Here is a 25,705-nt window from a genome sequence, read left to right on the forward strand (position 1 = left end):
AGTTTGACAGGGTTACATGGTGAGGTCCTTTTAACTTCAGTGTTCTACCATTACACATCTCAGGTAATTTAGAAAATATCTGATTATATTAAAAGTGTTTATATGACTGGCTTCTTGAATAAGTAGATGAGCTGGTTTATTTCAAAGATCCTTTCTAGTCTACTAGTCTATGCTTAAAATATACCTGACAGGCGTATCCAAATATTAATTCAATTAAGTCAATAAATTAATTTAAAAAGCAAAACAAAATATACATTAAAGCAAAATAAATAGAGCAATGAGATTTTTGAATTCAGAGAGAAGTTTTATCTTTGATCTATGTATTCCTACTACAGATGTTCAAGGAAATATCTTGAGATTATTGTTATTTTATATGCTTTGCTTTTCAAGTAAATCTTCAACATTATAGTATTAATGGGTTATTTTCAAAACTCAATGATAAGGTCTTTCTGTTTCTTACTACCTATATCTCTCTAAATGAAATAAATGCATCAATGGAAAATAAATATCTAAGTGAGTAAAATATTCTGTTCCCTTGTTTTCCTCAATGAGATTTACTATATTTTTTTCTAATTTTTGATTTCAAGAACATAATTTAAAAGCCCATACACTAATCTTGCTTCACATATACTAGTTGATGTCCCAGGTTTTCTATATTAAAATCCAAAAGACAAATTCAAATTGCTGAAGAGTGTGTAAATACAGCATATGTTCCCTTGTTAATTGGAAGCTTTGGGAAGCAAGCTTTCAGGCATATGGCATAAAATAAAAAGGTAACATTCTTTTAATAAAATTTAAAGTTGCATATACCACAAGAAAACTCAAGAGTTTACTTTACAAGGGAAAAAGGGGTAGGGAAAAATAAAATTCACGTGTATGCTATATAAGCATGTAACTTCTAATGAAACACATTAAATAGAAACACATGACTTTTGTTAATTCATTAATACTTTGTTTCTTTTTAATAGAAATTAAATTAGTCACTTAATGTACATAATGTAGTGTTTGTTTTCCATCTAGTTGCTTTTCATCATTCACTTTTTTGAGTCTCATGGGAAATGTTATTCAGCATCAAGATGTGCTTTGATGAATGAACAATGTCAAGCATCAACTGTACTTAATACAGGACAGAAGGGGATGGAGTTAATCTGCAGCTAACATGGAAAAATAAAAAGAAACACAGATCACAATAGTATCAACATGCATTATTAGGCCAAGATTCAAAATTAATCCAACCCACTACGTTGAGAGTACACATGGAAAGGGATGACTTTATCGAGCTCCATAGCCATAGTAGTAAGGCTCATCAGGGCGGAATCCATAAGCTGTGGCAGGGCGTCCGAGGGTGCTAACGGCCGGGCCAAAACCATCCATTCCAAGGCTAGAGAGAGAAAAGGAAATGGTAAATTATGCTTTCCACTCGTGTCCACAATACAGGTCAAGTAAGAGGTCTGGAATTTTATATTGCCACGAATTTCTTCCTAGCAACAGATGATTTCTGTGGCTACCATTAACCCCTTTTCCTCTTTAAGTTAATACAACTGTAAAAATGTGTATAATAAATATTCAGTTCTAATGTATTTTAAAATATTGGAAGCCCTTTTATCAGATTCTATTCCAAAGAGGAGGAGGAGCGATCAGAGAAGATTTAATAAGTTATATTCATAGCTGGCTTTTATGTCAGAACAGGTAAAGATTTTACGTCTAGTAATCAGTAATACATTGGCAAGAAATGATAAAATGAAAATTGTAAAGTGACCTTTTATGTTTATAAATTTCCTTTCTAATATGAAGACACAGAACAAGTTCATTAGTAAAGACATGCAATTGGCATTTTAACAGTTAAGTTCTCTGGGCCAAATTATACTGCAAGTTGATGACTCAAAGAACAAGACAATGACTTGTACAAGATTTTTAAAGTCAGCCAGATTTGATTTACAAGTCTTGTTCTGATTCTTCAATGCAAAACATTACTAAATAGAACATGTTTCTATTAAATGACAATAAAATAATTGTGAATTTTGATTAAATTTATTCTATAGAAATAGAAGCCCAAAGATTGAACCTTCAGAGTTATAAAAATTGCCTGTATTACTTTAAAAATTATTTATTAATAATTTAGAAGAACATCTGTTTTCCAAAGCATGTTCTAAGGGTCACATATTTTGCCAGGCAAATATGGCAGCTCTAACATGCTCATGCACAGCTCATGCAGTGAATGCCAGTGAGCGTATTTTCAATCCAAGGAAATGCTTTATAATGCACAAATATGAACTCTGAAAAAATATTTACATGATTTAAGATCACTTGAGATTACACTACATGGAAAATACTTTTTACAAATCTTCAATAGGATTAAAAAATATATTCACATAGGAACTAACTTTCACTATTGAAAATGAGATTAATTTGAAGATGGATGAAACTTTAATATGTTAAGGTTTTAAATAATATGTGTGTGTGCCTGTGTGTAGTGGGATAAGACTAAAGACTAAATGTAATGAACCAAAACACATGTACACCCATTATTCATGTGAATCTATCTATCTATAGAGTTTTTCAAATATGTTAAAGGTTAACATTTGCAGTTAATTTCTGAAAGCTGACTGACATTTTTAAGTTTCAATTTTATTTTGAAATGGTAAAAAGTAAGCATAAGCCTCCTACATTAGTACCATGGGAAGAGAAATCCTATTTTATGAAGAAGGAATATATTGTTCTAGAAGTAGCTTTAAAGATGTTTCAGAAATTAATGGAGTCCATGAAATAAAATACATGTGGATCAGTTTAAAATTAGAGGAAAAGTGGGCTGCTGAAAAATTTTCTCCTGAAGCACTGAGGCTAACAAATCCCATGTATCTAATTAACTCAATTATAGAAGGTTGATCATAGAGCTTGTGGATTTCAATACCTTCCTCGTCTACTTAACACCTGACTTCAGTCTCTCCTCACAGTTTTCAGCATCTTTTCTGATGCTAAACAGCAAAAGACTTAGATTAATTCAAGTTAATTATGTTTCTTAATCTAGGGACTATTTGCGATTTCTTTCTAGAAAACTGGTCTCAAGAGGCACTTCGTGGATCAATTTAGAAATACACTGGCAAGTCATAAGAGTTCCTACACCCTACAGGGAACTCACAGCCACATGGCTAATTTTATCTAAAAGTTAAAGATGCTCCTCAAGAGGGAGTCTGTCAGTCTTGTTGTCACAGAATAAATAGCTCCTCAGAGACAATGTTGTTAGAACCAACACAAGAAGTTCTGGGGGGTGAACTTCATGAATACCTGGCCCTTTGGGTAGGCAGATCCTCACTGAGGAAGGGGCCTTGTGAGAGTATGAGGTCATTATACCTTCAAATGAGAAAACTCCATTTTTTTTTAAATTTCTATGTCTAATGGCAAACTTCTGACACTGTTTCACACATGATTTGCCAATACGGAAAAGATTAAACTTCGACATTATTTGACTTGCTTGATGGTTATTCATTTCACTGTAAATTAACAAGTATTTTTTTTAATATGCCTGACTTATTGCACCCCAACTCAGTGAAAGTAAGACTGAACCTTGAATATGGTAAGTGGGAGTTTTTGAGTCTGCCAAGTTTACTGCAGTAAAGTTCTATTTATACAATCAATATTTCACCTAGACACATCTGTGTACATTTTAATGAAACAAAATTTTGAGCTTCCAAAATTTTGAGATAACACTTGGTAAAAATTTGAAACCAACTCTTACAACAAACTTTTCTGCATTGATCCATTATGTGTCACAGATGACTTGTAATAAAATCAAAGACTATTTGAAATGTTAGGACCAGTTTGAGTGGTATTTTGACCTAGGCACTACATCCTTTCATATTACAGAAGATCAACTCTATCCATACAATTAATATCATACAAGTAAGTTTGAAAGGGAATAGCTTAGTTCTTTAAGCTCTCATTTGATTATTATATAGGGGGAAACTGAGCTTTTTAGCATGCTAACACCTAAGCTATTCATCTGGGGCATGTGGACACTTACTCTGCATTTTCTCTTGGGGGAAGGATGCAGTCTTGCTAATAAAGTATTGCTTCAATACAAGAGGGCCTGATAGTGTGTTTTCCTTTAAACAGAATAACGTAGAGTCTAAATTCTTTTGAAGGGGAGAGAAATCATAAATATAAAGTGACAGGGTGGGGAAAAAATGCTTTTTCCTGACCCAGTGAGGCTCAGTTTAGCTCAAACAGTATAAAAGACACTTTTGTGCCCTCAGAACCGAGGGCAACTTAGCTGTGACATGCTGCTCTTGCTCTTATCCTATATGGCTATTTTGCTTCAGGTAAGACTTTGTGTATTTCTACTGGGATTTAATCTAGCACTGCACTATGTCTGTGCAGGTGCTTATCTCTAAGTGTGTCCCTCTAGATCAGAATTTGCTACCACTAGACCACTTCTGATGTAGCAGTTATTGTGACATTACATAACAAAGCTTAATCTCTATCCTTAATATTTAGATATTGTATTTTAGAACTTCTCTAAAGGAGAAAAATCCAAAATGCAGCATTTCTTCTTGAAAGTAATTCTTATTCAAAGAAAATGGCTAGTGATTGTTTTGTGAAAAGACAGCTAGGGAAGTTCAGGCCAATAAAATCTGTGTGCTCTTGTTTTGTGTCCTGAGAACAATGATTTTGGGGTACCTAAAAGGAAAATGCAAATTCTTCATAATAAAAAAAATGCATTTAAAATTGAACAACAAATATAAAAGCACATTTAGATTTCATTTCTAAATAAATGTTTAGAAATCTAATTAGCATTCAGCAAGCATAAGACTGAATTTTCTGTAATATTTACAATGCTTCAAACAAATTTTTAACAGCATTCATCAGAATTCTAAAGTTGACATGACTCATAGAGGGGAAGAATAAATCTGGACATGACAAGTGAAGCTTCCCATGCAGCACATTACAAGGGGAATGGCAGCCAGAAGGAATCCCAGGCACACTGAGGTTCCTATTGAATTTCCCTGGTAGAGCTGACATTCCTGTATAAAGGGAAGAAAATCACCTACCTCTGGCTGTTTGTGAGGCTTATTTAGTGCATATTTGTAAAGCACTTTGAAATCCTGGGATGAAAAGTGCTGCGTAAGTGAAAAGCATTATCATTATTTTATTAAAATTCAATAAAAAGAATGCGAGTCTTTTTCTTCTTTGAAGTTCCCAAACCGGCAATGTGTATGGGAAGCAAATATTCAATACATTAGTGGATGTTACCAAAAAAATAAATAAATATATTCAAGTCAAGTGAAGTTCTCTTTCATTTAGAAACATTTTTAGAAATTATATAGTCTACACTTCCATTCACAACAAACACTTCTAGAAATGGAATGCTCATTACATTGTTAAGGCAGTCATCCTATTGATGGACACAACAAAGAGAAAGTTCTAACTATTATTCTATTATTTCTATAATTACCCTCTGCAACTCACAAAAAGTCTAGTTCTTCTTTAACACAAATATCTTACAAGCCTCATTTAACAGATCACTAAGACATGGTCTCTAAAATCTTTACCATCTTATATGCCTTCCAAAATTACCTTGATTTTTTTCAGCATTTCAAAATGATGAAATTGAAAAAATATCATAGTTTGGGATAGTCTGGAATCAGTACAGAATACAATGAGTTCTATTTTTGCAGGTTAAAGTTCTATTGATCCCAAACAATTTATTAAAGTTGTTACTGCCACAATGTGGCTGACACTGAAACTATACATGTATTTAATTGTGTGTGTACACACAGATATATTTTCTCTTTTAACTACTTGTTAAGTTTCATCTTTTTAGTTTAGGCTTTTTGAATTCTATTTTCCCTAAGGCAAAATCCTTCATGAAAAAAATATAAGTAGGAAATAGTGATGCCTTGCTACCTAGCTGGAATCTGGAACTCTTTAGGGGATTAAGTTAAAGACCCTAACATGTGCTAACCTTCTTGGGAGGAAGATTTCTAGGATATTATAAAACCATGAAATGATAGCTTCTAATGTAATTCTATCAAATAATAGTTTTCCGATGCAACAATTTATTCTTTTAATCAAATATGCCAATATATTGACCACAATTTAAAATCAGAATATGTTTATCTTCCTTCTGTGGATTATAAATTGATCACTGAAGTGATCTGTCATAGGAAGTTTATCCTTAGTTATCCTTTATATAGCCATCCATTCATCCACCCAAACAGTAAGTGCATGAGTTTCTGCAATGTTCTAAGTACAATGTTAAGATTTAATATTAAGATAAGGTGGGGTGCTGGGAAAGCAATTCTAGGTAAAATATGAATGGAGGCAACTAAAATGGGAACATATTCTTATATTAATATGATATTGTATTGCTCTAGTATATTTATGAAGTGTTACAAAAGAATAGGGCTAGATATTTAATATATTGTGAGAATATACTAGAAGTATATACAAATTGTTATATAGAAGAATCTCAGGGACAAATGTTCACAGAAAATATTTTAATTTCAATGCTTCTGTCATTTCCTGACATATTTTGGGTTTACTCCCATCTTTATTTCCTATTAGAATATAAGGGCCATGAAGGGCAAGCCCTATCTTATTTATTGCTGTATCATTATCATCTGTACTGTATCTTATATGGAGTGGGCATCAAGGAGTATTTGAGTGCATGCATGGATGAATCTTAAAGAACAAGTATGACTTCAGCTGAAGAGAGAATTCCTGGTAATGTACCAGCCAAAGCAAGAGAGGAGGGGAAGAAAAGCAAATGGACTGCGATGTTAAAATATTAGGTTTATGATGTACACAAGTGGCAACTGATGAGGTTAGAATGTGAAGTATGGATATTTTCGAAAACTCTTCATATGCCCTGATAAGAATACGCTTTTGAAATATTGTTAACACTTTTTAAGAAGAGAAAAGGCTTATTTTTGCATTTTAGAAAGCTAAGTGTGGTAACAAAGGTGGCTGAGAGGCAAACAAACATGGCAAACATTTCAGAGACTATTATGGTTGTTATATGGAAAGTAATGAGAGCTGTAGAGGCATTAGAGAAATAACAAGGGTCAAACACACTATATTGCATAGTAAAAACAGCATCTTTTCTCTTTTGTAATGAATACGTTTGGTTATTTCTTTTTCTATTTTGGGATTTAGAATGAAAGAAATTAATTTCAAAAGTGACTGAAAATTTTAGAGATTATAGTCAGCGAAAAGAAAGCTTTTGTGTCTTATACAGGAATATGCTTCATCAACACATATTTCATGTAGATGAAATCAGGTGCAGAAGTATTTTGACTCCGTATTCAGAGGGAAGAGATAATTATGGAAGATAACTTTTTTGCTTGAAATTCATAGAAAGAGTAATAAGTGTAAACTGAATGAGATAATACCTATAAAGTTAACTTTTGTTAACTTTTGCTATTAGAGCTGTAATTCATTGACTAACCACTAGATGGAGAACTTGTCTTACCACTAAGTGTATTTTTACAAAGTTTTAAAGTAAGTTTTATCAAATTTAAACAGCATACATCTTAGCATAAACCACTCAGCAGAATGTGGTTTCCATTGCTTTCTCATATGATCAATGTCTTTATTTTATAAATATGAGATAATTTAGTTAGAACTAAGTAGGAATACTGTTCATATGCAAAAAAGTTTTGTAAATGTGGGCAATATGGAAATGATAAAAGATACTGATTACGTTGGACATTGAAAATGTGATTCATGTGCATATTATAGTACCACTCTTATAGTACAGTTTCTAAAATTTTCATTGAATCTGTCAATCGCATCTTGTTTCTGTAAGTTTACATGTAGTAAATATATTTGATTGCTCAAAGGTGTTACTTATTACTCTTGAGTTTGAACTTTTGTATTAGTTGGGAAAATGAACACAGTTAAGCATTTTTTTACACAACTATCACCAACATCTATCAAGTTTTTATGTCACTTTCCGTTTAGCTTTCTTTAACTCAATCTTCTGTATACGACTATCAATTTTCCTTTTATGATAAAACTAAATGCTTAAAGAATCTTAAAGACTCATATTTTAAGTGAAATAAAACTAAGGTATATTTTTCCCAAAGTGAAGAATAAGTGATACTAGTAATGGGAAGTATTTAAGGTATTTAAATAAGAACAAGTATGAGTACTTAAAGTACTCATCTGGAATTCATTAAAAAAAATTTTTTTAAAGACATCTGTCAGTTCTAAGGGGGAAAAATACCACCTGGGGGACAGACCATTTCAATTTAGTTACTATACTGAGATGCTTCAGATAAAAACTAATTTGTACTAATGATGGAGGAAGCATGTATAAAATAGACACTGATTTATTCCAAATGGTAAATTCCATTCACTAATACTCTTTTAATATCATTCAATTTATACTTCGCTTATATACATCTTAATCTATTGTTTAGGCCAAACCCAGAAACTATTTTAATAATTGTATTTTCTATGTGAAGATGTTAAAATTGCTTTTTCATATTATATCCCCATTTCATTAAGTTTTTCACTTAAAAAAATAGTCTCATCGACATTCTTCTATTGCCTCTAACTCTAGGGTGTCCCAACCCTTGCACTGTTGCACCTGGCAGGGCTTACTCATGGCTGTCCTTTTTCAAGAGCCTGGTATATTTTTATTGTGTTCAATTTAGTTTATTTTTTAATTTCTAATTTTTTTTTTTTGGTCCTGTCTTTGGCTCTTTAGCTGTGGAAATATTTCTACAGAGATGTTCTGTATTTGTTTGTACTGTATCAAGGCCCTGGAGATCTCACTGTTTTGAAATGACTTTAATAATGTCTTCCCTCTGAGATGTATAGTACAAATCTGATCCCACTTATATGCCTGGAGAAAGCTTGTGAATTTCTTTCTCCTGGGTGTCTTCTTCTCAAACTAGGGCCTTGGACAAATGTTAAGTTTTGCTCATTTCTCTGAGTTGGTGCACTAAGATCAACTAGTCCTGTTTTTAGCTGATGAGAAAAAAGCAGGCTTTTGAAATTCCTGGCTTTACAGGGAATTCAGTTCCATCCTCCTGTACCATACAACCCACATCTAGTTTGGTATTTTTGTGAATGGTTCTTTTTCTATATGTGTGTGGTATTCAGGTGTTTTCTTATGGATATGGCCATGAAGTATAAATTTTGTTTATATTTTTCCCACCTCCCAAATGAGCTTTGCCTACCATCTTGAAGGAAGTGCTTTCCAATTTACCATTATGATCTGTTCTACACTTTTAAGGGAGGAACTTATAAACCTTAAATTTCTCTGACTCAAAATAGGCTTTCATTAAGAGAACATGAAATGAGAGGAATAACCGGAGCCATTAAACAGTATTTTCTTTTTCCTTATTTGTAGTAATTAATGAAAAAATACCCTAGTAGGTGCCTAAAGGAAACTGCCAAATGTGACTATCAAGCTGAAGTTACTATTTACTCAAAACTATAATGAGTTCAAACATTCTATAGTATTTTTTAAGTTAAAGTATACCATCTAGTAATCTTTACTTACAGTCCTTCAATTAAATACAAGGACTTAAAATTGGTAGTTCTATAATATCAAGCGATGCCTCAGTTCACACCACCAAATGTTAAGAGAACTTACAGGGCTGCTTAAGTAACCCATAAGTCAATAAACTGAGTCATTAGCACCTCCTTTGAATAATTGTTTGTCTGTTACTGATTCAACATTTATATAATCTGTCATAATACCTTGGTTTTTTAAAGTACTAAAATTACTGCTGTAGTGTTAAAGTAGAGACTGTAATATATGTACCAATGTTTTCACAATGATAGTTTAACCATAGTGTCTGGTACTGAGTGAGTTAAAACCTGAACACCACAGCTAATTACTATGTAATGCTAACCTTAGTTGCTGGTTCATTTTGAGACTCTTTAAAATATGAACTGTGTATTTTACCCCTATGCACTCTCTTAATGATTTGTTTTTTTAGACTGAAATCACTTCCAGCCATCAGTTATACTCTTGGTCTCTACATATGCACTTCTCCAAGCACAAATATTTCTTTTTCCTATTGGTCTGCCAGCCCTGTCAGAGCAAATTTCACTTTAAACTAAATGCTATGATACTTAAAACCTCTTGGATTACTCAGGCTGCTAGTGTGATCTATGACCTTCCAAGAATGACAGCTGAACTTTCCAATTTGCTTATACTGCTTGGGGAACTAGAAAGCACATGCCAAAGAGGGAAATGTTTCTGATGTTGAGCAGAGAAGAGAGTTCTTGTTAGAGGTGGGAGCAGGAGACTATTAAGTTCTGAAAAATACTAATAAGAAATGAAAAGAAACTAAACATGTTGTAAAGTCTAAGACCGCGAGCATAATTCAAAAGTTAATGCTAGTACTAAAAACTTTTCAGTCCGGTTAAGATATGAATATGGCCATCACTATAATTTATGCACCAACCAGAATCTTAAAGTTATAATATACTATCAAAATGAACAAGTCAGGAGATGGAATAGAATTTAAAATTAATCATGAGGAACATATAAATAGACTTTTATCAACTCCCCATCTTTCTTTATAAAGCAGAAATCTGACATCTGGACATAATCAAAGAGGTAACATAGTATCTAACATTATCTAATGCGCATGCTACTCCTACTGACTTATCAGTCTCTGGTAAATGAAAAGTCAACATAAGCTTCTGTTAAAACTCAAGTTACTAAAGTCCTTAAGTAAAAAACACAGTTGGGGAATATTTTGATATAGTTGTGGGATGTTTTACTTTCTTTTAATACCTCCTGTAAAAGGTAAAAAATCTTACCAAATATAAGAAGCTTAATGTATAGTTTCCAATTTATGTCATAGTTTAGTTACTCATTTGTCTCAATACTTTTTAGGCTAAATAATCTACAAATTACCTTTGAATGATAAAAATCAAATGTTGGTTGATAAAATTTTCTTGTAACAAAATCAAATTAATATATTTTTTAAATTTGATGGTACAAATATACAAAATAAAAACTTATCAAATTAAAGTTGTGTGTTTTAGGTAGCTAAGCAAGAAAGATTTAAACTTTGATTTTTAAATAAACAACCAAAAAAGGCACTTCCTTGAGTGATAATAGTATTTTTAAAACTAGGTTGGGCACTGTTACATTAGCACTTTCAGCCACCAATACAGTAACTTCACTAACCAATACACACCAACATGCCATTGTTATTTAGTGTTCTTTAGCGCATCGAGGATCTAGATGCACAGTATAATACACCAGCATGTATTTAAAAGAAGTGCTAAAGTAAATCTCTACTGTTAAGCTATTTTAGTCCTTGAGAATGTTTTATTATGGTTCTATAGGGAAAAAAAGTAAGTTCATTTACTACTTAGGTAAAGCTAATTCAAGATTGTCAAGATATGGACAAGCTATTCTGATCGACCATACTGTAGTTTTCCTATGAACAAAGAGATTATTCCACATGATCTTCACAGCTGGGGCTAAACAGCCTTCAGAAACAAACACATTGCACAGACACTAAGCAAACGTGATGCAAAATGGAATGTAGAAATACATAGTTTGAGCAGTAATTTTTCTGACATACCATAGCACCATATTTTAAATAAAAATTATTACTTTTAAAGCAACAGGAAATTCCATACTTATTTTTTTTAACCTGTCATTGATGCACAAGGGCATTTTTCTTCCTTAATTTATAGACAAGCAATTACGCCTATTTAAATTCAGTATAACTAATTTAAATGAATAAAACTTTATTCAAGTTAATGAGGTGCAATGACTTCAGAACCAGAATATCTGGATGTGATGATACAAGTTGTTTTCCTCCATGCTATTAACTTTATCAGCATTTCTTTCTTTCTTTTTCTTTTTTTTTTTTTTTTACAAAATAAGAAGCTATCTCATTTAACATTTCTCTGCATTGAGATTCTTTCAGTCTTTTACAATAGTAGTACGAGGATTTTTATAGTTGTACATATTTGGTGTTGTTATTCTTTTCTTTTTAAGAATTATTTTTATTTATTTATACATACAAGAACTGGGTTGTAAGCCAGAGGTGGAGGTGTGGGGGCTAAGAAGATTCACCTGGGACAGAGTAGGGAGCACAACAGGTGGCTCTGCTGAAATACATTCCTGAGGGGATAAGAGGGAGAGGCAGGAGAGGTTTGCTGTGCTCTGTGGGATAGTTCCCTGGCCAGGGATTGAACTTGTGCTGCAGTGGCTGGTGATAGCTTGATAGATGAAACTTTAATTCCTGCGTCACCAGGGAGGCCCTGGTACTGTTATTTCTATATGAATATGGCAGAGACTTCTCTGAAAATAGTGAAGAGATTCTATTTCTTGCCACATAATCTACACAGTTAAGAAATACACTTATGCTTCTCACCTGTGCTTTCTACTTTTCTTTATAGAACTCTTGTGTATTTTATAGATATTTATAAAATACAACAACAGGCAAATATTGTTGTTGTACTAAAATAATGCCATGGCCAATCGCACATTTATTTTACCATAGTTAGAACAGACTACTTGTGTAAATAAGGTTATTTGATCAAAACATTCAGACTTGATGTCATGACTGATGTATATAACACCTTTAGGGGTGGAAAAATACTGGGGAGGTGTCTACATGTTTTTTTCATTTTTATACTCAGTGGATTTATTTTGAAAGCAGTAAATTATAGGTAAAGCTTTCAGTTATTTCACAAAAATCACTTTCCATCTTGTACTCTTTCCTCTTTTCGGGTTTATTGCTCAGTGTTTGCTTCTCTTTGACAATAATACTTACTGGTCATGAGAGTTTCTGGTCAAATATTTTCATTTTGTAATGTCTACTGCCTAAAGGTTGTGCCAACCTGACAATTTTATAAGCAAAGCTAAGCAACTATGAAAATTCTTCAGGGATATGGGAAGGCACCAACATTTTTTGAGATATAGCAGTAGAGAACTTTAAGTAGATTTTAGGTTGCATTTCAAGCTAGCACAAAGGTACACCTATTCTAGTTATTTCAAATGTGCAGGGCAAGGAAAGATTACAAACTAATTTATTTAAAATGACTATGGTGCCTGCTGACAGCAGTGTCTTTCTCATGCGGACTTCAGGGGAAGAGGCAAGATGCAACTGTAAGACATTGTGGTAATTTCTTCCCCCCCCTTAGTATATACAAAGAATAAATTAAGTTACAATAGTCTAATAGTCCAAGAAGAAACTTTAAAAAAAAAAAAGCTTTTTGAGATGTTTAAGAATTCCTTTTTAAATACCACCGCAAAAGACATCTCCATATGAAATTTGAACACCTATGTAAATATGGCCTTATGAGGTTTCTTGTGTCAATTTAAAAAGATATAATTTTTAAGTTACAGTTACAATTTAAAAATTTACTTGCCTAACTATGTTCATAGAAGCCTCCTCTCATTTGAGGGGCTCTAAATTAGCCACTTGATATTGTCCACACAAATATGGATTCCTTTTCAAGATTGTTTTGCCTTAATTTCTGAGAGGCCAAAATGAAGGCACTTTGTTTTTGGCTGGAAAAACCTGAAATGGAAAGAATTTCTGAAAAGGTGGGATGTATCAAACTTAGGTAAAGCTAAGCAAAGAGGCTTTTTAAAAGATGAGAATTCTTATTATTTGAGACAGAATGCTCAAAAGACAACACTTAGGCCCTCCGTGGTGGTGCAGTGGGTTAAAGCACAGTACTAAGAAGCTAAAGCCACTTCAGCATTAATTCGATCTTCGCCCCACAGGTGATCCACATGGCGCGGCAGACCTCTCCTAACCTGCCCGCTCTCCTCAGCAGTGTAGTTCCTCAGTCGGCCTGTTATGCTCCCCATTCTGTTTCTAATGAATCCTCTCACCACCTCTGCACCTCTGTCCTGTACCCTAGTTCTGTATGCATAAATGAATAAATTAAAAAAAAAGACAGCATTCAGAAAATCACTATGCTATTTATAAGTCTATTAAAAAAACTTTCCTATTTAGAATGTTTAGTCTAATCAATAGCACCAGAAAGCACTTGTTGACGATGTCTCTCTAGTGTGAAATGAAGCAATAGAAATAAGTGTCTTAAATATGTAACTGAATACTTTAAGAACCAACAAAGATATACATTTTACATTCACCAACAACTAACATGTAAAGTTTAGTAAATTATAATCATCCTTCTTAAGTACAAAAACTAAGTAGCATTTTTGTATCTCTGAGATAGTTCTGAATTCTATTAGTTGAAAGAGGCACTAATCAGGTATAAGATTGTCAAGAGACTTGGGTTACTATTGAAAAACTTATGTTGGCCTAAAATTTCTATAGGTAAACCTATAGGATTATAGTCTATAATTAATCCCTTTAAACACAGACATTATCTCAATTTCCAAAAAACCATCAATGGTGGTTTGTTGTCTTTATTTTTTAAAGATAAGAAAACCTGATGCATTTTAACAAACCTGTTGTAACGTATACCTCAAAAATTTTGAGATTCATAGCTATGATGTCAGCGTTTAAAGAAGTCCAGAGACCAAAATGTTTTGTCACTATTCCTTGGGGATATCTAATCGAATCTATAAATTGAAAGTTGATTTTCAATTCCTGCCCAAGACACAGGAGGAACTAGAAATAATATTTACCTCCAACTCTTTGATACAAAGGCTCTTCTCAAATCTACAATTACTTAAATTATGTTTCATAAGACATTGTGTTTTTCTAAAGAGGCAATGTATCTATCACAAATCCACTACAAATAGCTATTTGGACTAATTCTTTCAAAGTGGTTATTGTTATAATGAACTAAACCCTGGTGTATTAACAGGTCAAAGTGCAACATTTCATTAAACAGCTTATATAATCAGAGATTGTATTCCAGTTGTAATGTGACTGTCAAATACAAGACAAAAATCTATAATCTATGTACTTTTTTATCTAAAAACTTATCAACATAGTTCTTAATTTTTTTTATTTTAAGTTTTCCCAACTTTATTGGGTGCAATGTCATAATTGGCATATAGCATTACCATCATATATAAGAATAGCATTACTATCATATATAATATAAGAAGTATTAGAATACAGTATTATAGAGATAAATATTATGTGAGAAAATCTGAAAAGAAAAAAAAGGCAGTAAAATTAATGATGAGATTAAAGACAATGGTGATTTGAGCTAGAGTACCAACAACAGAAATGGAAAAAAAGTCAAACTTGCGATGGTCTAGAAATGAAAATACGCCTGGCAGGTAGTATGTGGGAGGTTGGTAATAGTGAGAAAAGGGAGGAATAAAAGAAACAGCTAAAGTTTATGGCATGAACTACTAGATGGTGGTGACATTTACCAAGATGGAGGACTAGAGGGACCTGTTTGCATGTGGGAAAACAAAAGTTAATGATTTTACAAAACATCAACTGGATATGTTAACTAGTGAAAGGGATAAGGCTAGTACTCACAGAAGTTTAAGATATAAATATAAGGTTACAGATAGTATGTAAAATCACAGAATCTGGATGAAATCCTCTAGGTGGCAGGTAGACTTAAATGAGTCCCCTAAGTGTTAAGGCTGGAGAACAAGGTTGAAGCCCTGAAGTAACCAGTATATAGAAGTGACCAGGAGAACTATCTAGCAGTGTGCACTGGGAAAGAATAGAGACTGGCTTAAGAAAATCAGAAAAAAAAAAAAAAAAAAAGGGTATCTGAGAGCTGAAAAAAGGGAGGTTAAAAAAAAGCTGGGTCTAAAAAACCTATGTCAAACACTGAGAGTTAAAAAAGAGAAAGGTCCATTGGGCTTGGCAATATTAAAACTAGTGGTGATTTTCACAAGACTGAAAAAAACTGAAATGAATAGGAATCTTTTGAGATAAATGAAGGTAAATGAGAAATGGGCAGTAACTAGGATGCTGGGCCAAAGAGAGTTTAACTTTAAAGAGTCCAGATAATGTCTTTAGGCTGACAGGAATGATCTAACAGAAGGGCAAAGAAGAATGACATGAAAAAGTCTTGGAGAAGGCAAAAAAGGATGGAGGTCAGAGCAAAAGAGACTGGACTGAAAAAGAAGGTGGATAGAGATTAAGTGGTGGGATGATAATCTTAGGCAAGTTTTCTTAATAATAAAGTCTCCTACCCTGACCTGTTGTGAAGATTAAATTAGACAAGGGATGTAGTAAATAGCAATTAGCATATTGCCTGGCACTCAGTAAATATATTTTGATAAATGCCATCATTATTAATCAACATATCTTAGTTTGTAGACAGATTTGAAACTAGAGAATGTTTCACATAACATAACATGCACTGAAACCTATAATACTTCTATTCCTTTCCAGTAATTTCATTTAAAGCTAGACTATTCATACTCCAAAACCAAACGTTTCTTCAATTAGTTTCACTTGTTAAAGAGTTTTTAAAAACAACTTCCAAAACCTTAAAAAATTAATGTTTATTTTAGGTTGAAATTTTCTGTGAACTTCTGAAATCCAGGATTTTAACCGAATTATGAACTAATGGTTTCTCTGCAAAAAAACAAAAAAACAAAAAACAAAGCAAACTACTGAACTGTCCCTGAGCCCTGAGCCCTGCCAGTCTAATATTGTTTCAGCTTCCACTTTCACATACAAACTATGACGTTATGGCTTAAACACACATATATAGGCTTAATAAAATAACATATATTGACTGAATCAAATAATGCCTCAACCAAGAGATTTCATTGTAGCAAGTGAAGAAAATGAGATTTCATTGAATCATAGTATGAAGATCACATATTTATAATATGTAAAATTCAGCTTGCATACATGTGATTTTCAATTTCTATTGATTTATTCAACAGAAAATTGTAATATTTCCAATATGTGTAGAGATCCATTTGATAAGATGGTTCAGTAGGTTCTCATAACATTATTTTAAGTTCTTAGAATGCAGAAATCAAATAGTTTGAATCTTTTAAATTCTATTAAATACTAGAATTTTCTCTGTAATTGAAAGTGAAAAAGTTTAACTTATTAAATTCATTTAATGAAAATTTAAAATGAAACTGAACATATAAGATGATCAAAGAAATAACCAGTTTATTTTAGTTTAGGAGAAAGGCTTAGTCTTCCAGAAGCATTAAAATAGAAGCAATTTGAGTCTTAATGGTAGTATATATACATGTGCGCCCAACCCCTCACCCCACCCCCATATCTCCAACACATGTACACCTTTCTTCTCTCAGTTTATTAACATTCTAAATCTTTTTCCAGGTTTGGCCTTGTAACCACTTACTTGATAAAGGAGGTCACTTAAAAAGGAAGAAAGCCCAATAAAATGAATTACAAAGACAACAAGATTAAACTGATTGCACTGTTTTCATACGTTGTAGCTGAAATTCTGCAAATATGCAGTTGGCTGTGGTTTGGCATTTAACAGCATGCGATCAGTAAGGAGGAGGAAATTTTATTCTCATTAACTATTGCAGATTTACTGCAGTGAAAAAGGGCTATGTAACCCGAGATGTGACAGTACAGAAAGATCAAAGCCATGGACTGGAAACTAAATAAACCCTCTGGCTACTTCCTGCAAGGAAAATTCACTTTGGCAATGTAAAACAGAGCCCAGTTAAAAACTACTCTCAGTTTTATGAGCTGTCATAGCAGCTCAAGTGGTTTGGACTGGTTGAGTTTAGAACATTATATTTCCTTGTTTTTGTCTAAGATACTTCTGTAAGCAGTTTTATAGATTTTTTTTTTTAAATACCATAACAACAACAACAAAAGAAACTCTTGGTTGAAACTGAGAAGGTAACCACTAAACTGAATGAAGCAGGCAGATCTTCACTTGCACATTCCTTTCTCATTTACTACAGTTTAGTATTTTGCTCTTAGATTTATTTGGCAATATATATTTACTTTAATAATTTATCTACAATCTGTACAATTTCTATTCAAAATAATTGCAAATCAGTTTATAGAGGCCATATGGCTCATATCTGTGGGGTGAGCTATTTGCAATAGCACATCTGGAAGAACTATGTGTAATATGGAGAATATGGAAATTAATTAACAGTACATTTAAAAATGAATAGGCTCTGGGATGAATCTGTTTTTAAAAAAATTAAGAAAAATGTGTTCGTTTTAACACATATAAGGAAGTTTAGGAAATTGCTTATAAATACATAAATCACATTGTTAAATCAAGTAAAACACAGATGGGCTAGAGTAAATCAACCTTGGAATTGGAAAATATTCCTGAGATTAGGAGTCAGCTTATTATCATATGGTGATGGATCACAAGCGCTATGGGAGTGGGAGAACTATGGGAAGTGGACCTGAAGGGAAAAACCAAATAATGTAAAAATTAACAATGATATAAGAAAATGAATAAATTTAATTTAAAAAAGAATTAAACAAAAGAAGATGTGTTTTCCTGTTTTCACTTTTGGAGGGTGTGGTGGTGCTTATCAACCAAGTTACTTAGAATTTTGTTATTCCATTAGAGTATGAGAAAACAAACTTTTAATAAGGTAGTACTATGCACCCTACTCCCTTAAAAAATTCAATTTTTTTTAAACATAGGAACAACTCATAATTCAAATATACCATAAAAATAGTCACCACTGTTTAAAGACTTTCCATTTAAGTTTATAACTCATTTTTATATATCTGAACAGCTAGCAAGTTGTGATAAATACACAAGATGGATGAACTTTAACACAAGGCAATCACTCTTAAATGATGGTGATATTTATATCATAACTTCTCATTCATGAATGGATTAATTGCCATGTCATTTATTCTAGTTCAAATTTATGCCATAATTAATGTGTTAACATCTTTATAAGATCTAGACATATTCAGATTATTTTTTAAATTTATAGGTCACACAGAGCTTATGCTGAGTTTCTTCTTCTAAGTTAAAGTACTAGTGAAGTAACAATAAATCTAACTTTCTTTTGGACTATCTTTGGACCTTATACACAGTAACAGGAATACCGCCAAGAATTCCTCAGAATATCAGATTGAAAATTAAAACAAACGTGACGAGGGTGGGTCTTTCATCAACATTTCTTGCGTCTAAATTTCCAGGCTAAAGTAAATCACTTAAAATATTTTTCCAAGTGAGGAGTATAATTTCTCTTGGATAAAACACCTTTCCAGGGACTCTAAGTCTTGATTTTGGGCTTGTATTTCTATATTTCAGTAAAGTTTACAATTTGCTAATGCTGATGTGTGATAATCTAATAAAATCTGGCCTTAAAAGTTACAGGCCCAATTTACTAGTAAAATCTAATTCAATTCTCTTTGGGAAATGCAAATCACTAGTGTCCTGTAGTGAAATTTCCTTGTTTTACAAGGCTAGAAAGAAGTTGTCTCTAAAGTCTAAATAACTAAGATAATTAGGTTAATGTGAGAATTTATTTATAGACATAAACAACAGCATCATGCATATAAATATTTACATAGATAAATTAGCTAAACAAGTGATTTGCATTCAGACATAAGCCCTTTCAGACTGAGATTATTCTACTCATTTCACCCTCATTTTTCATACATCTGCATTAACTTGTAGAGAATAATCAACTACTCATGAGAATTTAACAATGGTAAATGATTACTTAATGTGTTAATAAACCTTTAGCAACTTGCTCCAAGCAATATGGAATACTAATTTGCAGTAAACCATGTCAAAGTTATTAAAGCAAAATAGGTAAAGAACATTGTGTTGCATAACACATCCTACTTATCTGACATGAATTTTAATAAGGTACACTAAAACTCTGTGAAGCACAGTTCATGGAGAGACATATTTTCATGTCATTTGGAGGCAATACTTGTGTAATAGTAAGAGTGCCACATCTTATCAAGCTTTCAAGTTTTACTGTTTCTTAGCTATTTGATTTTGGTTTAGCTCCTTACTAATCTTAGCCTTAATTTCTACATTTGTTGAAACAGGAAATACTACCTTTTGTTCTATTTATCTCACACACTAGCTGATAATCCAATGAAATATGTGACATATAAATGCTAGGTAAAAATGAAGTTATTAGTCTTCCTTACTTAGATTTAGACTGAAAAAAGGAGCCTTATCATTCTGTTCTTTCAAACTTTGAGAAGGCACTTAAAACATTTTATCTGCTGAACTAAAAATGTAACTGTCAAAATGGTTATGGTGTTATTGGATAACAATTTAATTATAATAAAATTTTAATTTAATAAAATCTAGACACTTTATAATCAAATTATATACCATGAACTAAAAAAAATCTTTTAAAAGTAAACAGGTTATTGTCATTATCCAATTCCATTTTTTTAATAAAGATATGCTACTTTATGTGCATTAATCATTATTTAACAAAATTCCACTTAAGATGAGAAGCAACGCTTGCAAATATCCCAATCCAGAAACAACTAAGAATACATACTAGGAACCTATAAATATCCCAATCTAGATACAACTAAGAATGCATATTACGAACACACACACACACACACACACCCATATATATATATATATCATATATATATACACATATATCCATATATATATATACATATATACACCAGGAGGGCCCTATTATGCATTTTATTTACTCTGTTCTTGACATAGATGTTTTTAGGAACCCACACAAACACACACCCATATATATATATATATCATATATATATACACATATATCCATATATATATACACACACATATATATATATATATGGGTGTGTGTGTGTGTGTGTGTGGGTTCCTAAAAACATCTATGTCAAGAACAGAGTAAATAAAATGCATAATAGGGCCCTCCCTGGTGGTGCAGCAGGTTAAAGCACAGAACTAAGCTAAAGCCATTTTAGCATGAGTTTAATCCCCACCCCAGAGGTGATCCACATGGAGTGGCAGACCTCTCCTGACCCGCCCGCTCTTCCCCTCAGCAGTGTACTTTGTCTATCTGCCTGTTCTGCTCCCCACTCTGTCTCTGGTGAAGCCTCTCACCGCTCCTGCACCTGTGGCGTGTACCCCAGTTCTGTATGCATAAATAAATAAATCTTTTAAAAAAAAGAGAGAGAAAGACAAATATCTAGTAGTCTCACTTATATGTAATGTAGAGAAATATAAGGGTCAGTCAAAAAGTGGAGAGTTTTATTTAAAGTGAATATCCAGTGTTAAATGTATCTTTTAAAAATATTTTGATTTTCGTACTTACTTAAATCAGAATAATCTAAATCTAAAATAATCTAAAGTGGAGACAAAATCATGTACTACAAAAGTAGGCACTGATGAAAAGAAATGTTAGTTCTGCAAATTAAGTAAATGTATCTCACAAAACTTAAGTGTATATTTTCTGACATTTACTTTATTTAAATAATTGATTCAATCTTTATCTTAATTACTTCATAAAAATAAATTTTTAGAGATAAAGGAAGTGAACCACTTAAGATTCCTATTCTCTATTACTAACTGCATTTCACGAAGGTTTTATCTATTTCACTCCTGTGAAAGCTGTACCTCATTGTTTCTATGTGCAACATATTAGCATCAAAAAACTCTGACGTTTAATAGATAAAGATAATATCTAGTTATTTTGTTTTGTATTCAAACAGCTAAAAATTGACTAATGTTAGGAGATTTTTTTAATACTCCATGAATTATGTTCCCTGCTGAAAGTAATAAGATATCAATAAACAAAAAGTTATGATCATACCTCATAAAAATTTAATAACACTAAATACAGCTGTGTTTTAGTTAATAATCTTTAAATATTTCATTAATATTTATCAATTCATTTAGTTCTCACAATGCTGATGAATAAGTGGTTAGTCTTGATGCCTATCATGGAAATATTCCCAGTAGGTTCTTTTCATATTTCTTTTGATCCTCTCATATGATTTCTATTGTACTACTGTGGAAATTAACTTAAAAACTACTTGAACAAATGGTAGAGTCTTGGTTATCAGTTAAAATTGATGAAAGATTTATCAAACAAGGGATATTGAATTTATAGGCATATTTACTTCCCCCTCAATATAAAATAATTTCTTGCTTGGTCAAATAAAGGGTTATAACAGACAAGTTGATTTCTCCTGTATAGCTCTAGGTATATGTGGTTTCATAAATATTACACAATAACTTTCAGACAAATATATAATTTTGAGGTTGCTCTTCTCATGTAAAGCACTGTATAAATTAAATAGCTGAGTATAAAAGATTATCTCAAGTGTTACGGAAATTACTCAGTAAGATATTTAAAAGTGCAACTAACACTTAAATTTTATGATTTAATGTTTAAAATAACAGAATAAAAGGTTTGTGTGTGTAATATATAACGTATTCAGGCACAAAGAAGTTAATACTACACTATTGTAAGAAAAAAGGGGAAAAAGCAAGCTATGTAACATAGAAAATGAAAGTGTCAGAATCTGATAGCTCAGATATTGTACACATTTAGTTCATCTTTGACTCTACTAATGACATCACTGTGCCAACCACAAAGAAGAACTCCAGGCCCACTTAAAAATATTTTTCAAAAGCCCCAAGGAAACCTAAGTAGTCTCTGTATTTTTTTTTCCAGTTTATGAAAATTGGATTCCTATAAAAGAAAAATGGACCATTTTTACTGCAACAAAAACTGATTTGTAAAAGCTGGAAGCACTTTAAAAATACTCAACATGAGGTTCTTGTTAGTCTTGAAAAGTAAGAGTTATAATAAAAAAGTTCCAAAAATATGGTACAGATACATTTTGTATAAAGGGAGAGAGAAAGCTAGGCTTACTCTTATTATTTTTAATTAGCTTCAATAGCAAGTTCCACGTTATTTCTAACACTGCTCAGATCTGGGATGGGCAGATTTACAACTGATGCTCTGGGACTGGCGGCTCTTGAGCTAAAGTCCTGTGGAGTCTTAATGTATTTTGCATTATTCTCTAGATGTTGGGAAATTCTGGCCCCAAGAAGTTCAAACTGATAGTGACACATGCCTAAAATACAGGATTCACTGTCCAGCTGCCAGTATCTATTTTATCAAACATCCAGGCTCTCTTGTAGGATAGATTAGATGAGTTTAACAGTTTTCAATGTTTCCAATTAAACTGACTTGCTACATTACAAAAAATTCAGGCAAGGCATTCAGATGAAGAGGGAACCCTCTGATTTGGATTTTAAGAAAAATACCAGTTTGAACTGTTTAAACAATTCTCTAAATCTGGTTTAGTTTCCCCATTTTAACAAATTTGTATGATCAATAAACTTTGTCATTTTAGGAAGAAAGTGAAGAAATTTTCTTTGAACAATTAAATGAAAAGCTTGACATACATTAGTAATTTATTTTCTGTTGCATTGTATCTGAATCCACTGAAATATTAAGGAATCACAAAGAATGAAAAGCCCTGAATACTTAAATACTAGCATACCACTGTTATATCGCTTCATCTACATATTATTGACACTCAAATCATTATAAGTGATAAAAATTCACATTTTATGCATTATTATTTTTCTTTTAAACAACTTAGCTGTGCTCATTTATCAAAGTATTATGATAAAGAACAGAGAAATAACCTAAAAATCATCTGGACAATTCCCCTAATGTAAAGAAAAGCAACTTTCAAAATAGATACCATTTCCCATTTTTAAAACTATTTACAGAATAATTTTTTCATAATTAAAAATTCAGTCAAGCTATTATTCTTTTGTAGTTTACCCAAATTTTTCGTGTACACCAAATCTATTTATTTTCATCTTTATTGTGAAGAAGAAAAGGTTCAACACCTTCTGTTAATATTTCTTTAAAAAAATTCGTATTTTGCTTAACAGTCAGTTAAAACAAAAACTCAAAGCAATATTTTGTCATTTGATAGGACAGGCTTTATAGTTATCTGGTTGGATATCAGTGCCAAAATTCTGCATTATTTTAAAATTTCTCATCTTTGACAATGTGCAGCAAAATATCAGGCCAAAAATATGTGAATACTATCATAATTTAGAATACTTAATTCTTTGCAGAATTAAAAATAAGCCAGTTAAGATAAATGGTTACCATTAAAGAAGGGCATAAAAATCTTATTGAAAGAATTTTAATCAGCAAAAAATGATAGAATATTAGAAAGTAAATAATTACAGAATAAATCAATAAAACAGAATGTAGCAAAGAATAACTATGAGGTTTTAGCTATACTGTTTACTTTGTATATCCGCTGACACATTTTGGAGTTCCCTTTTATTTGATATGTTACCTACCAAAAAAAAAAAAAAAAAGGAAAATTCACTGTAAATTTTTTTCTGGAAATAAAAAGAGAAAAATAATACAGTTATGTGATTTAAAGCCTGAAAAATTATCAAAGACAAGAGATGAAAGACTAACTTGCCATGGGGAAGTTGTTGTAAAGAGCAAATAATTCTCAACTTAAGACGATTATAATAAATAAATATATCACCCTCTTGATTTGAAAACTAGTGTACAGTAACTTATAATAACTAATCCCTTCATCCAACATTACTATGATGTATCCTTTATGATGTAGAAGTGGTAACTTAAACATTTTTACCTTTCTAAAGAAACTGACATATAAAGGTGAGAAAGTGTTTTCTAATCTTAAAAAGGAACTAAGGAATAAAGTACTGAATTTTTCTTAGTCCAATGCATAACTTAAATAGGTATCACTATCCCTTCAAAATATTTTTATTGTTTTATAAAATGATCATTTTTGAAAATCAAAAATAAGAGATTTTATTGAATGAAACTCATCCTTTTTGCATATTCACTGTAGTGAAAAATTTCAGGTTCTTAAAAAATCATGATTATTTAAAAAATAAAAGTAAATAAATTTCGAATAATACATGGCTAGCACCAGTCTGCTTTCTTTGTATATGAATAAATACAAAATATTGTTTTGTTTTAGAACATAAATGTCAGAATAATCAATCTTACATATGCTCTCAGTAAGAATTTTCCATGTAAATATTAGGACTATATATCTAGATAATTTGTTACTTTTTCCAATTATGTTTCAGAAAGCATTTGTACAGTGACTTGCCTCATGATGAGTATTGTAGTTACAATTAAATAAGCCTCTATATAAATAATTACAGCTAATACAGACAAAATTATGTGCTTTGTGGTAATCAGATATATTTAACTTTCACTTCTTAAGGCAAAGAGTTTCTTACATGGCAATCCAGTATACTAGTAAAACTATTTCTAAAGTACTATTACTCACTTAAAGTCCACTTCAGAGAAACCAAACAAAGGGTCAGGAAAAAGACAAAACTTGCAAGAAGGGGAGGGAAGAGCACAAGGGACAGTATAGATGGGCCATGGATGCTACCATGGTAGGAGAACTACAGGGACTACACCTGAGGGGAGAAATCAAACCCTATTCAAAAGTGAACAATGATGTAAGAAAACAAATATATTTAATTAAAAAAAAAGTGTGCCACAAAACAGTGAGCTACATACAAGGTTATCACATTTCATGAATATTCCTGTTTTGCTACCATCATGCTTTTAAACTTAGTCATAACTATCAATGAATTGTTAAATCAATTTAGTGGGTTGCAATCTGCATTTCAAAAATTAAACAGAATATAATAAAACATAATATATCATTGTATGTTACAGCTAGTAAGAATAATAACCATTCCGAGAAATTCTTGTTTTACATATTGTGTATAGGTAAATATATACATGCATGTAAACATGTATGTGTGTATATACTGCAATATGAAAGTAATTTCTTAAAGTGGGTTATGCTAAGAAACTTTTAAAAGTTACGATAGTTGC

General features: G+C 31.8%; 1 protein-coding gene across 2 annotated transcripts in view; it reads right to left on the reverse strand.

Moving 5' to 3' along the window:
- Positions 1-964: 964 nt before the first annotated feature.
- The window catches only part of KIFAP3 (kinesin-associated protein 3), a 106,276-nt gene continuing 81,535 nt past the window's right edge, over positions 965-25,705 (reverse strand). Inside the window, exons 20-21 of one of the 2 annotated variants that reach the window (XM_012729111.1) lie at positions 5,049-5,117; positions 1,295-1,381 (exon numbers count right to left, since the gene is read on the reverse strand). In XM_012729111.1, the coding sequence (XP_012584565.1) occupies positions 5,072-5,117 (46 nt within the window). In that variant the 3' untranslated portion in view covers positions 1,295-1,381; positions 5,049-5,071. Of the gene's footprint in view, positions 1,382-5,048; positions 5,118-25,705 lie in introns of both variants that reach the window. The other variant, XM_004688469.2, reaches the window with a different exon arrangement.

The sequence above is a fragment of the Condylura cristata genome, unplaced genomic scaffold, assembly GCF_000260355.1.
Source record: "Condylura cristata isolate star-nosed mole 26May11 unplaced genomic scaffold, ConCri1.0 scaffold00024, whole genome shotgun sequence".
NCBI classification, from domain to species: domain Eukaryota; kingdom Metazoa; phylum Chordata; class Mammalia; order Eulipotyphla; family Talpidae; genus Condylura; species Condylura cristata.